General features: G+C 39.7%; 1 protein-coding gene across 1 annotated transcript in view; it reads left to right on the top strand.

Annotated features, from left to right (window-relative positions):
- The window catches only part of wdr11 (WD repeat domain 11), a 112450-nt gene that overhangs the window by 10931 nt on the left and 87715 nt on the right, over positions 1 to 13804 (top strand). Inside the window, exons 2-3 of the mRNA XM_060842073.1 lie at positions 3431 to 3542; positions 7698 to 7851. Of these exons, the coding sequence (XP_060698056.1) occupies positions 3431 to 3542; positions 7698 to 7851 (266 nt within the window). The remainder of the gene's footprint in view (positions 1 to 3430; positions 3543 to 7697; positions 7852 to 13804) is intronic.

Genomic DNA, 13804 nt, shown 5'->3' with positions numbered 1-13804 from the left:
AGAAAAAGTTAGAGCAGTAAGTTTTAAATTTCTCCAAAACCAATTCAGCCAACTTAATTTCCATTTATACTGTATATTTTCAATGTCCAGAGAACTTGATTAGCAGTTCCTAATATTTGTCACAGAATCAAAGGGGTTTCAACACTGCTGGTTGTTGACCCTGAACATCAATGGCTGGTCTCGTTTGTAGAATCAGGATATTGAATGCTTGTCAGTGAAACACGAAGCTAATGGTGGAGGTGAGGATAATTTTGATGTGTTCACATTTAAACATGCACTTTCCCCTTGCCTGAAGTTGGTATGTAATTTACATGTAAATAACAGAATGGCATTGCCCTTGTTATTTTCAGAGGAAAATTTGGTCAAAAGCATAATGTGCCTTTCCATTGTCTGTTGTTCTTGCAAACAGTAAATACTGAATCACTGGATATTTTATTAGCCTTCTAAAACATTTTTTATGTGTGGGACATTCTTTTTAAAATGTCTTTCCCAAGACTTGTAATTGGTTTCCCAATTTTAGTGCTTTTAACGCAGGGAGCTTATTGCTTAAATGTAGTGTCGTGGCACTCTGATCTTAAAAATTAATCTTTAAATAAGTTAAATTCAATTTCTAATGTCAGGTTCTGTAGTCAGAAGACAGAAATTTTATTTTTCATGTTCATGTTTTAGTAATCTGCATTGCAACAAACCTATTAGCTATCTTTACATTGAAATGCTCACCTAGCTTTAACCTGTAAGTCTAACAATTACATTTTCTCATGTGAGTAGATGGTGCCAGAATTGATTTGCCCTTTAACAAAGAATTTCATTGGTTTTCACACACGAGTTCTAGCATTCTCTTGTGCTGCTATGGTAATAATTAATTCTGCTGAAGTCTGATCGGAATTAGACATCTACATAATTGAGAGATTTATTTTCTCATCTTTTTGAGTAATTTTCTATGAGGATAGGGCAAACCCCAGTGATCAATCTAAACAATGCTTTGAACTCTCCAGTAATTTTTGCTGAGAACCCTTTGCATTTAAGATGCTTGAAGATGCCAAGAGTGGGTTTCAGTCAGCAGCACCTATTTCAGATTGTGAGCTCCAGTTAGTGGATAAATGAAGTGTCGGTTTTCATTGGCTGCCTACACTACAGCACCACGAAAGATGGATTCTGGATTGACACATCTGGTTAAAGGTGATGATACAGTCTCCTTTGTATTGCAATGGAGAGTTTTCTTCTTGCTGTGTTCTATCAGTTCCTATTCTGAATAGAAGGCAGCTAGGAGGCCACCTTGCTTGGAATAGGCCTAATTTCAGTGCAGTGTCAACCTGAGTTTAAAATTATCTTTAGACTTCCTTTGAACTTACTGGACATCTTATAACGTGAGGTAGAGATGTTTGTAATGCTCAGGAAGGTGTTCAAAGTTTACTGTTCATGAGCAGAGCTCACACTTCCATAAATTCATGGTTAGTGCTCTTAGAGAATTTGAAGGCCATATAAGAAAATGCTGCTGCTTGCAAGCCACACTTTGTGGTTGTATATGTCTCCTAGAATAAAGTGAGGACAGCAGATGCTGGAGATCAGAGCTTAAAAGTGTGTTGCTGGAAAAGCGCAGCAGGTCAGGCAGCATCCAAGGAGCAGGAGAATCGACGTTTCAGGCATGAGCCCTTCTTTAGGAATGAGGAAGGTGTGCCAAGCAGGCTAAGATAAAATGTAGGGAGGAGGGACTTGGGGGAGGGGTGTTGGAAATGCGATAGGTTGAAGGAGGGAAAGGTGAGGGTGATAGGCCGGAGTGGGGGTGGGGGCGGAGAGGTCAGGAAGAAGATTGCAGGTTAGGAGGGCGGTGCTGAGTTCAAGGGTTGGGACTGAGACAAGGTTGGGGGGAGGGGAAATGAGGAAACTGGAGAAGTCTGAGTTCATCCCTTGTGGTTGGAGGGTTCCTAGGCGGAAGATGAGGTGCTCTTCTTCATCCATATACATCGTATCATCCATCGTCATTTCCGCCAGCTCCAAACGGACCCCACCACCAGGGATATATTTCCCTCCCCTCCCCTATCAGCTTTTCGAAAAGACCACTCCCTCAGTGACTCCCTCGTCAGGTCCACACCCCCCACCAACCCAACCTCCACTCCCGGCACCTTCCCCTGCAACCGCAAGAAATGAAGAACTTGCGCCCACACCTCCTCCCTTACTACTCTCCAAGGCCCCAAGGGATCCTTCCATATCCGCCACAAATTCACCTGCACCTCCACACACGTCATTTACTGCATCCGCTGCACCTGATGTGGCCTCCTCTATATTGGGGAGACAGGCCGCCTACTGGCGGAACGTTTCAGGGAACACCTCTGGGACACCTGGACCAACCAACCCAACCACCTCGTGGCTCAACACTTCAACTCCCCCTCCCACTCCACCAAGGACATGCAGGTCCTTGGACTCCTCCATTGCCAGACCATAGCAACACGACAGGTGGAGAAAGAGCGCCTCATCTTCCGCCTCGGAACCCTCCAACCACAAGGGATGAACTCAGATTTCTCCAGTTTCCTCATTTCCCCTCCCCCATCTTGTCTCAGTCCCAACCCTCGAACTCAGCACCACCTTCCTAACCTGCAATCTTCTTCCTGACCTCTCCGCCCCCACCCCCACTCCGGCCTATCACCCTCATCTTTCCCTCCTTCAACCTATTGCATTTCCAACGCCCCTCCCCCAAGTCCCTCCTCCCTACCTTTTATCTTAGCCTGCTTGGCACACCTTCCTCATTCCTGAAGAAGGGTTCATGCCCGAAACATCGATTCTCCTGCTCCTTGGATGCTGCCTGACCTGCTGCGCCTCTCCAGCAACACATTTTCAGCTACTTCTCTTAGAATGCAGTGTATTTGTGCCCTACACTGGCAGTGCCCAGCCATTACTATGCCCAAGACAGTATAGCTCTGAGCTTGAGTAACATGAACAAATCAAGAAGGAAATACCACTTTGAAAGAAATTTTTCATGTGAACTGTGCAGCTTCAATTTAATAAAGCCCTATTTGTTTTATTCGCCGTTTTATTTTTGATGAAACTAGCATCTGCAACTCAACATGGAAGATGAGAAATTAGAGCAGGAGAGCAAGAACGCAAAGCAAGGAATAGAGTGGGCCAGATGGCACTGCTCAATCAATACAATGATGGGGGATCTTCATGCGTGTCCCTAATTTATATTGTATAATTTACAATCTGATTAAGAAACCAGAAGGACAACATTTTTTTACATCTGTAGTTGAATCCGGGTATTGATGTATTTATGTATAGGTAAATGTTACACTTAAATAATTAACATTGTTTGATTTGGAGGTTTAATTTTGAAGATAGCTTCATTCTTGAATTGGTGGAGCATTTTAATGGTAATGTTTTATATTCTGCGTTATTTTCTGTCTATAAGTAATTAAATGTATCTATATATTTTCAGGGGTTGGCAAGGTTTAATTGCCCACGGTTGTCACTCACTCGTATTGATCATTGATCCGTGCACGTCACAAACAATTCAAGTTCTAGAAAGACACAAAGCAACTGTTGTGAAGGTAATCATTATTGTTCACTGTTTGTACTAACTTGTAATTATATTGCTTATCCATTATCAATGATAACCTCAGTCCTTCACTTTTCTTCCCAATTAAAACATGATCTTTTAGAGAGACTGTTCGCTAAACATGAAGTACATAAGCCAAGATATTGTACATATTTATGCTAATAATTACATTCACTGAAATCGATCCTACTGTTTAGCAAATGTTAAAACAAAACAATTGGCAATTTATTTAACACATAAAAAGGCTTTTAAATCACACTCCTCCTATAACAATTAATTAGTCAGCACTTTTCTGTTTTAGAATTTAGAAGAAAACTTTCAATTTTACTAGTGACGCATCGCTAAAAATGCATGTACATTAATCTTGAATGTGTGAGGGCAGGTTGTGAACATAATTAATAAACCATATAGTATCCTTTGCTTTGTAAATAGCAGCATATTAAAAGTAAGGGCATTAAGGTGCCAAGACTTCCATAATTTTGGAAGAGGAAGATGTCTCAATTGTCTCTCGCTGCTACTTTGCTCTAAGTGTGAGTAGTATTGTCTGTTACAGGATGCAGCTGCCAAACTCAAAACATGTTCTGTTTTTACACAAATGAGTAATATGATATGTGAATTCCAGTATCAGTGTGATGTCAGGTATGCAGGCTGTACATACCAATGATTGGTGGACTGTGTCAAATGCTCTTTAAATAAAACAAAAAAATTGAAATTGCTGGAAATCTTAAACAAAAACAGAAATTGGTGAAGAAACTCAGCAATTCTGGCAGAATCTGTGGAGAAAAAAAATGAGTTAATGTTTCAGGTTCAGTGGCTAATCTTCAGAACAGTATGCTGACTGTGTGCTTAACCAGCTTGTGCTTGCAAAATTCAGAACTTAGAATCAGATCTACTGTATGATACTGCTATTGAGTTACATTTAATACACAATCCTTATTGTGCTAAGAAATACTCCAGAGACCAGATGCATTTGCACCTTTTTCAGTGATGATTGGCTCTGGAAACAGCCAATTCTTGCTGCATCACATGGTAAAATCTGACGAATCAAACTTGTCCATTTTAAATTTAATCAGTTACTTAAGAAAGTTGAGAGTTGTAGCTGTATCTACATGACAACCTTAGTCCAACCAATCATCTCCCTCTTCTCATGCTTTTTAAAGTGTTGCGCCATTTCTAAAGTTGATTTCTTGCATTTTCATCCTGATGAGTTCAAGGCAAAACATTTCAACTTCATAGTCAAGGAAATTCTGTTGAACTTCAATAAAACACTGGTCCTCCTTAACTGGAGTATTGTGTCCAGTTCTGAGCACCATACGTCAGAAGGATGTGAAAGCTTTATAGAGCGTCCAGAAAAGATTCACAAGTATCATTCCATGGGTGTAGAGAGGGTGGAAATGTTGAAGTTTTCTTCTTTGGGGATAGAAAGTTGAGAGGAGATTTAATAGTAGTATTCAAGTCAGGTGAACTCTGGGAAGATTTGATAATGAGATTGTTCCCATTGATGGAAGGATTGAGAACAAGAGGTTGCAAGTCAAGTTAGATTCAAAAGAAGCAGTGGTGACGGGGGGAGTGTTTTGTTGCAGTGAGAGGTTAGGATCTGGAATGTAGTTGAGGCAGGTGTAACTGAGGCATTCAAGAGGGAAATGGATTATTATCTGAAATGGAATAGTCTGCAAGATTAGAGTGAAAACACATGAAGTTGTGGTACCTACATGATGGATGCTCACTAAAGATATCCATAAAAGTTAGGGCTTGTCCATTTAAGCCTGAACAACTTCTTGGTGGAGTCGTACTTCTTAATTCCTTCCCAATAATTACTCTGACACTTAAAAATTTACTTTTGTAAGTGTGGAATCTCGTTCCTTCAGATTTTAATTTTTTTTGCCAATATTAAAGCCATATTGTCCTTGGATAATTTTACATTGAATTAAATATTCAATCTTACAGTTTATGGTTTAAGAAACGGTGATGTACAATTGCTTCCCCTTTTCTTCGATCCCTGTAGAAGGTGTCATGCTAATTTTGACTTTTAATAACCCCAAATCCAGTGCAAGGCTGCAGGAAGTCTGTGGGAAGTGGAATTCCAAGGCTTGGTTGGAGCTGTTTTTTTGACTCTGACCACAGAATCCAAGCTTTGATATTCCTGCAAGTGCTTTAATTTTCACAAGTTATGAGTTAATATAATTGGCAGGTATGAATCTGTCATTGCTATTTTATGTTTATTTTATCTTTGCTTTCTGGAGGTAATCTTGGAATCAATATTTGATGGAAAATGCTGGAAACGTGAGTGAGTCAGGCAGCAACTTTGGAGAGAGCAAAGTATGGGCAATATTTCTGTCGATGCTTTGACATATTTGCCCTGCATTTTTGTTTTGTCTAAGATTGCACCTGGCTACTGAGTGATTTTAGTATTTTCTGTTTCCATTTCAGTTTGCCAGCATTTTGTTGTATTTTGCCTACGTTTTAGTTCTTGGCACCTCCCTGAAAGCAGTTAATGTGGTTTTGAAAAATTACCAGTCAATATTCATCAACTACTAATCAGATTTTAATTATGCATGTCAAGAAGTGGTTATATTTTGCAGCATGCTTGTCATTCAAACAAAGCTAGTAATTAATAGGTTTGATTGATTTTGTACTCTTTAATGATGTGTATTCTAAGCATAATTCGCATGGGTTGAAAGAAATGTATGAGTTACTGAAGGATGTGACAAATGAGCAGCAGATGGTAACACAATTATTTGCTTGTACTTCTGCAACTCTTCTATCCCCTGAGCTATCGATTTAAATTGAAAGTTTGTGGAAAGTGGGTACTTTGCAAGAAAGTAAAGTGAACATTGAATCAGTAGGAAACTCATATATGAGGAGGAATGCCCGATGAATGTTGGGGATCCATTAATGAGTAACATTGTTAAAGGTCAAAATGTTCTCCAGTTATTTTTTCAAGTGATCTGCAGTGTCCAAACGTGATTAAAGATTGTAGAAAGAGGTAGCAGTTAGTAATTTGTGGTCTATGCACTTTGTGTCTGGGGAGAGCAGGGAAAATCAGCTAAGTAGTCTTACTGAGGAAGTTGTCTTTGATATGTCATTGTGAAATTTGTCACAAATGGATAGATATTTCAGACATTAAGATTACTAATTTCCTGATTCTTTTTGATCATTATTAAGGCTTCGGCTGACTTACTATTTACTTACCCATGGCCAGTTAATTTTAAGGGCTTACATGTAAATTCTTCAGGATTTTCACTATGTTAAGGAAGTAAAGAATGCTTTAAATATGAATGTTATCAGTCCAGTTACTTTGTAGAAATGATCAAAGGATACCATACATTATTTGGGTCCAAATTGAGAGGAACTTTTCCTGATCTGCAAGATCTGGTCTGGATAAGTGTCAGCTAGGTGGGCAACATTTTCACGAAACAAGTGAAGAAGGACTAATGGAGAAAATGTGATGGGATTGTAATTAATGCACTTGGACATAGATTTGTCTTGCCTGGCTGTCCTATTCTTTCTAATTAATCCAACACTGTAATCTTCATTAACTGCTACATGGGAGTTGAATAATTGTAATTTTACTCAGGTGAAGTGAGTGTTTTGGGCTGGGCCAGCATTTAATACCCATTCCTGTTTGCCCCATGAGAAGGTGGTGGTGAGCTGTTGTCTTGCCCAATCCAGAACAAAGCAGCCTGTTTGGTTTTCACCCCATCTGCCACTTTCAACATTCACTCACTTCACCATTGTAGAGCAGTCACAGTGTCTATCATGTACAAGATGCGCTGGAGCATCTCACCCACTGTTCCTTTGACAACACCTTCCAAGCCCATGACCCCTGCCACCTAGAATGGCAAGGGCAGCACATGCACGGGAGCACCCCACCTGGACGTTACACTGTAAGCCTCACACCATTCTAACTTGGGAATATCCTCTCCACCTCCCCCACCCCCACCAGGCCATTCCATGCTCCTTCACCCCTGAATTGCAGTAGTTCAAGAAGGGAGCTTTTCACCACCACCTTGCGGGCAATAAGTGATGGACAGTAAATGCAGGCTACGCCAATTCACGCATATCTCATGAATGAATAAATAAAGAAAGTACTGTTTACTGTGAGCACTTTTATGTCTAATTTCAGAGTCTGCTTTAATTTGCATAGGTAAAATGGGCTAGAGAAAACTACCACCATAGTATTGGCTCTCCCTATTCCTTGCGTCTGGCATCAGCAGACATTGTAGGAAAAATCATAGTTTGGGATGTTGCTACTGGAGCAGCTCGTTGTGAGATTCAGGAGTACACCAAACCCATTCAAGGTAAGAGATTAAGTTGTAATAAAAACTGGAGCGCTGCAAGTCTACTGAAGTTTACATAGATACCACACGATGATACTGTAGCAGATTATACTCTGCTGAGTCAACATTTTTAATTGTTCAATATAAGATTTTATAAGTGCTCAAGCCCTTCTGACATACTGATCTTCACAGCTTTCTTCAAAAGTATAAATTTATAGTCTCTGCCACAGCAAACCATCTACTTACAGCCCTTTTGCTAATTTTCAGTATTTCTTTGTCAGAGTAATTTACCTGATGGCTGATCTGTCAAAGTTTAGTAGTACTAGAATGTCTTACTTTGATAAAATGGAACGGCAAAGACTTTTAATTTGATTTTGAACTCCCATATTCTCACTTTCATCTGGGTGTACAAGTAACCTACTTATATGATATTTGAAAAGGTTAATAGTTCTCTAGTTTTATTGTAACAGGCAAATCTTGGCAGATGGAATATTTTGTTAACATCCCCATCTTCACTTATGATAGAACTGACCATGTTTTTGCGAGAGACAAAGCCAAAGTATTTGCTGATACTTAGAGCCACAAAAGTTGTGTAGAGAATGCTGTTCTGGATTTTATCAAAGATATAACCATTAAATGCCAACATACAACCAATTTAACTCGCTTCATCTGTCTGGAACAATTACGTTTGCTCTGTGTCAACAATTCACTTTAGTATAGAAAACCCGCACTCCAACGGTTCTGCTCCCTTATGGCTAAGGTACTGAAATGTAGTTACCTATCTTTTACAATTCATTCATGGGATGTGGGTACCGCTGTTTATTGCCTATCCATCATTGTCCTGGAGAGGGTCTGATGACCTGTCTTCTTGAGCCACTCATTGTTACAGGTAGTTCTTCTATAACACTATGGCTACATTCTTGTGAAACTCTGGGGTTGGTGATGATTCGTCACGGCACATTCGCCACTGCCGGTTTGCCACCAGCATTTCTCCACTGGGGTCGGTCGACCTCTGGAGACGATTCGCCACCGGAAATATATATATGTACTGATTGTTTTCCCTCCCGCCTGTTCTTTCATATTCCTCAGTCCCCTTTATTTATACTACTACATAGTACATATTGATTGAAAAAGAGGTGAAATAAATATCATTTTATTGGTTTATACATAAAAATGAGTTACAAACACTTGCGGTGGCAGATCATCCTCAGCGGCCAGTGGGCGATGGCGAAGCGTCCTTGGCAGTAAAAGGGCAATGGCTAATCGGCAGCGGTGAGTGGTCCCATCCCGGAAACTCTGTTATCGAAAGATCACGCTTTAGAAACAGCACTTAGTGTTGGTAATGTGATTGCATTACAGCCACACACCATTTTAAAAGTTCGCGCTTTAGAAACTGTGTCCCCAATTCATCAATCACTTTACAGCAAATTCACGTCAATGAAATGTTCGCAATAGCAGAATGGCCTGTTCTTAAATGATTATGTGGAAATTTGTGCACATATTTACAAAGCAAGCCAAATTCAGACAGTTACTGTGCCATTAGGTTTTACCTACGCATCAGTAAATTTAGTGTGCAAGTCATCAATCGTGCCATCAAGTAGCACCGGTTACTCAGAAGTAGCTCACTGGTGGTTTAGTCGGTTGTGAAGGGCGATATCTAAGATTAAGAGATCTTGATCAATTGGTCAGTAGGCTGAGGGGTGGCAGTTGGAGTTTAATTTAGATAAACATGAGGTCTTGCATTTGATAATACAAATAAGGCCTGGACTTATACAGTTCACCGTCGAGACAGGATAGTGTTGTAGAACAGAGACACTTAAGGGTCCAGATAAGTACTACTCAGAAATTTGTGACACAGGTAGACTGGGTATTTAAGAAAGTGTTTAATATGTTTGTCTACATTGCTCAGACCTTTGAGTGTAGGATTTGGAACGTTACGTTGAGATTGTACAGGATATTAGTGAGGCCTCTTCTGAGTGTGTGTTATTCTGGTCATCCTGTTATAGGAAGAATATTAGTAAGCTGGAGAGGGTTCAGAAAAATATTACCAGGATGTTGCTGGGAATGGAGGGTTTGAGATGTATAGATAGACTGGAAAGGCTGGGATTTTTTTCACTGGAGTCTAAGAAGGTGAGGTTTATGAAATCATGAGCATATAAAAGATGAATAGCAGGTGTATTTTCCCTAGGGTGAGAGAGTTCAAAACTAGGGGGCATATTTTTAAAGAGCAAAGAGATTTTAAAAAGACATGGGGTGTGGGGGTGGTGGTGGGGTGGGGGGGGACTTTTTTAAACAGAGAATGGCTTGTGGTTGGAATGAACTGCCAGAGAAAGTGGCGGATGCAGGTATAGTTGCAGTATTTAAAAGACATGTGGATAGGTCCAAAAATAGGAAAGATTTGGAGGGATATGGGCCAAACGTGGGCACTTTGGACTAGTTTAATTTGGGAACATGGTTGACGTGGACTGGTTTGACCGAAGGGTCTGTTTCAGTGCTGCATGACTCTAATGCCTGGTTTTGCTTCTGTTGAGTCATTTGGCTCCAGATTTCATGACACTCTTGATCCAGAATGGAAACCAAGCTGGATTCCAAAGGAGAGGTGAACGTAGCTTCTCTTAACGGAATGACACCAAGGAATTCTTGAAAATGACATTAATTTGGAGTCAAAGGGAAAGTCATTCTTTAACTGTACTCACTTTGTATTGTTGTCAACTACATCTTGTATTTATGTATCACTTTTAATGTAACAAAATATTTTAGTGCTTAACCAGGATGCTATTAATACAAATATTATTATACTGAGCCGCACAAGGAGTTATCAGGACAAATAATTAGTCACAGAGATCAGCTTTAAAGAGTATTCTAAGGGAAGAAAGGGAGTGGTAGAGAGGTTGAGGGTAGACATTTCAGAACTTACATGACCAAGGCATTTGAAAGCATGGCTGCCAGTAATAGGACACTTAAAATTAAGGAGGCCAGAAGTCGAGGAATTCTGAAGTTTCTAAAGCTTACATCGCTAGAAGAGTTTAGAGATTTTTTTGGGGGGGGGAGGCGGCATGCAAATTATTGAAAACGAAAATAAGAATTTTAAATTTGAGGTACTGTTAGAGGGGAGATGTGCAAATCAGCAAGAACAGGGGTGATGCTTTAATGAGACTTGGTTCAATGGTTAAATGAGAAAGTGAGGACTGCAGATGCTGGAGACCAGAGCTGAAAATGTGTTGCTGGAAAAGCGCAGCAGGCCAGGCAGCACCGAAGGAGCAGGAGAGTCGAGATTCCTGAGGAAGTGCTCATGCCCGAAACATCGACTCTCCTGCTCGTTGGTTCCATGGTTGTCTTACAGCAGGTTTAATGGGTTTCAGATGGTCTATCTCAGAATAGCTACTGCTGCAATTTAAAAAAATAGGCAACAAACGTTGCTGTGTCACCATGTGATCTTGCTACAAGTTTAAGGTCCTGTTCCAAATAAAGTGTTTGTTAGGTTGATAAGCATCTTGTGCTGTGGCCTTTTGTCCCTTGAGAATTTGACACAGCTAGGATCTTTGTGTTGGATGAAGAACCAACATAATAGAAAGATTTATTTTAGAATTAACTAATGTTTTCTTTGTCTTATATTAGAAAGATGTCTACAAACCTTAGTTTGTAGGCTTTGGTCCATTCTTAAACAATGAGATTTTAAATTTCCCAAGTAGCTGTGAGGCTCTTTCGTAAATGCAACAGTATGTTACGGATACTGGAGATTTGAAATAATAACAGAAGTGCTGAAGAAATTTAACAGGTCTGGCAACATCTGTGGACAGTGTAACTTTTTGAATCGAATGATTCTTCTTCATATCCCCAAGAGTGAGGGTTTTTCATTCAGGTTAATATTTAATTAGGCATTGGTTGTAACTTGATTGAATTCAATTCAAATACCACAAGTCAGATTGTATGCTGAATCAGTTGAACAGCTTTTGTTTATTTTTTAAAATGTATCTTTAAAAATGTGTGACATTGTTAAGAAATTAACTTACTGGATTCTCTGGTGTGGTTTTGTGGGTGAAAACCAAGGGCAGGCGGTAACATGGTAGTAATATCACTGGCCTAGCAATTGAGAATCCCAGGCTATTGTTCATGAACTAGGTCCGACCATGGCAGATGGTGAAATTTAAATTCAAATACAAAAATACCTGGAATAAAGAGCTAGTCTAACAGCGATCACCACTGTTGATTGTCATAAGCGTCCAGTTCGCTAATGTCCTTACTTGGTCAGGCCTATACATAACTCCAAACCCACAGCAATGTGGTTAACTCTTGACTGTACTTTAGGCAATTAGGGATGGGGCAATAAATGTTGGCCTCCCCAGCGATGCCCATATCTCATGAACAAATATGTTGTGCAACTGCATTTCCAGCCATGCATGCTCTGTTCTAGGACTGTTTTCATTCTTTATTAAACATTTAATGGGTACTGAAATCGGATCATTGAGAGTATAATGGTGTGACACTAACAGTTAGGGAATTCAGTATAGATTCCAAGAGAGAAGGGTAACCAGGGATTCAGAGGAATTACTGAAGTGGTAGTGATGCAGAGAATCAGGACATGACTAGCAGAAGAGCTGACGTGATGGATCTCAGCAGCAAGTAGGGCTGAGAGAAGCCATGGGAAGTTCAGAGGGAGTTGGAACTTCACCATTGAGTCAGTGATGGATCAAGGCCATTGAAGACAAGATTAAGCCAGTGAGAGGGGAGCAGGTGTTCAGGCATTCCAAGTCAGAGTAATGTTGGAAAAGCATTTAGAAAGTGGACTCTTCGAAATTGAAGAGGATAAATCTGTTCGGAGGAAGATTGAGCGTTAACAAATTTGTTGTGATTTCTAATATCTGGTGGGTTATTGACAGATGCATAGGATTGGTCTGGGTCACATTTTCCATTTAATATATAAGGTATTCTACATGGAATAATCAGGCTACAACATATGGAATATGTCATTCCTGTAGTGGTTATGTCATCACGTAGTCTTCCACCATCTTCATTTTGGAGTTGGCATTGAGTTGCTTCTTGCCTGGATCACCCACATCAACAGCTACGCAGAGTAAAGACTGCTATGTAATTGTTTGTGTGCTTGTTCCAAACTTCCCACTAGTGCTATTTGCTCACTTCCCATTCCCTCAACAAATGTATCTGCTAGAATCAGGCATTCTATTCAAAATTCCATACCATATCCTCTGTCTTGCAAAGACCATGCATCTTTGCCTTCATAAACTTACCTAAACTAGCCCATCTGAAACTGAAACCATCATCCAGATTCTGGACATCTTAGAACTTCGTCAGAACAGAAGAAGAGTCTTACTGACTCAAAATGTTAACCCGTTTCTCCTTGCATAAATGTTGGCAAACCCACTGAGTTTCTCCAGTATTCTCCATGTTTGATCCATCAACAGCCTTACTATATTCTAACCCCAAATTCTAATTGTCTCTGGCTTTCTGAAGTAATGATAAATCTGTTTATTATATAGTAATTTGGAGAGTACTATGTTGGTTTTGTGTTATAATGCCGTGTTGAGTTTAAATATTTCTGTTAGTGACAATTGAACTGCATGAATTATGGTTTTAGTCAATAAACGTTAACTCTTTTGAAGAACTTATGAGACTAATAAAATTTTTTTTATCTTTTTCAGTGCACAATGAAGTGTGTGTAGATAATGAAATAATAAATGTGTGACAGAGTTTTAGCAGATCAGAATTGTGACAAGCCATAAAGTTGAGTGCCAGAACTGATTGATAGATCTTTGCTGTGACATTCAACTGAAAACGCTTGGTTTGGTGCAGCATTTTGTTAATGATCATATTCTGAGCTTGGGAATAAGATAGTAAATGAAAATCTGTGGAAACTGTTCCAGTGTGAACACAACCTTCCTGTTATTTGCTCCAGTGCAGTGAATTGGGATTTTACATTCTCAATCATGTTTGTACGTTGCGAGTTGCTACTTGA

Source organism: Hemiscyllium ocellatum, chromosome 22 (genome assembly GCF_020745735.1).
Source record: "Hemiscyllium ocellatum isolate sHemOce1 chromosome 22, sHemOce1.pat.X.cur, whole genome shotgun sequence".
Classification (NCBI taxonomy): Eukaryota; Metazoa; Chordata; class Chondrichthyes; order Orectolobiformes; family Hemiscylliidae; genus Hemiscyllium; species Hemiscyllium ocellatum.
The sequence above is the reverse complement of the archived record's forward strand: the minus strand, read 5'-3'. Positions and strand labels throughout refer to the sequence as shown.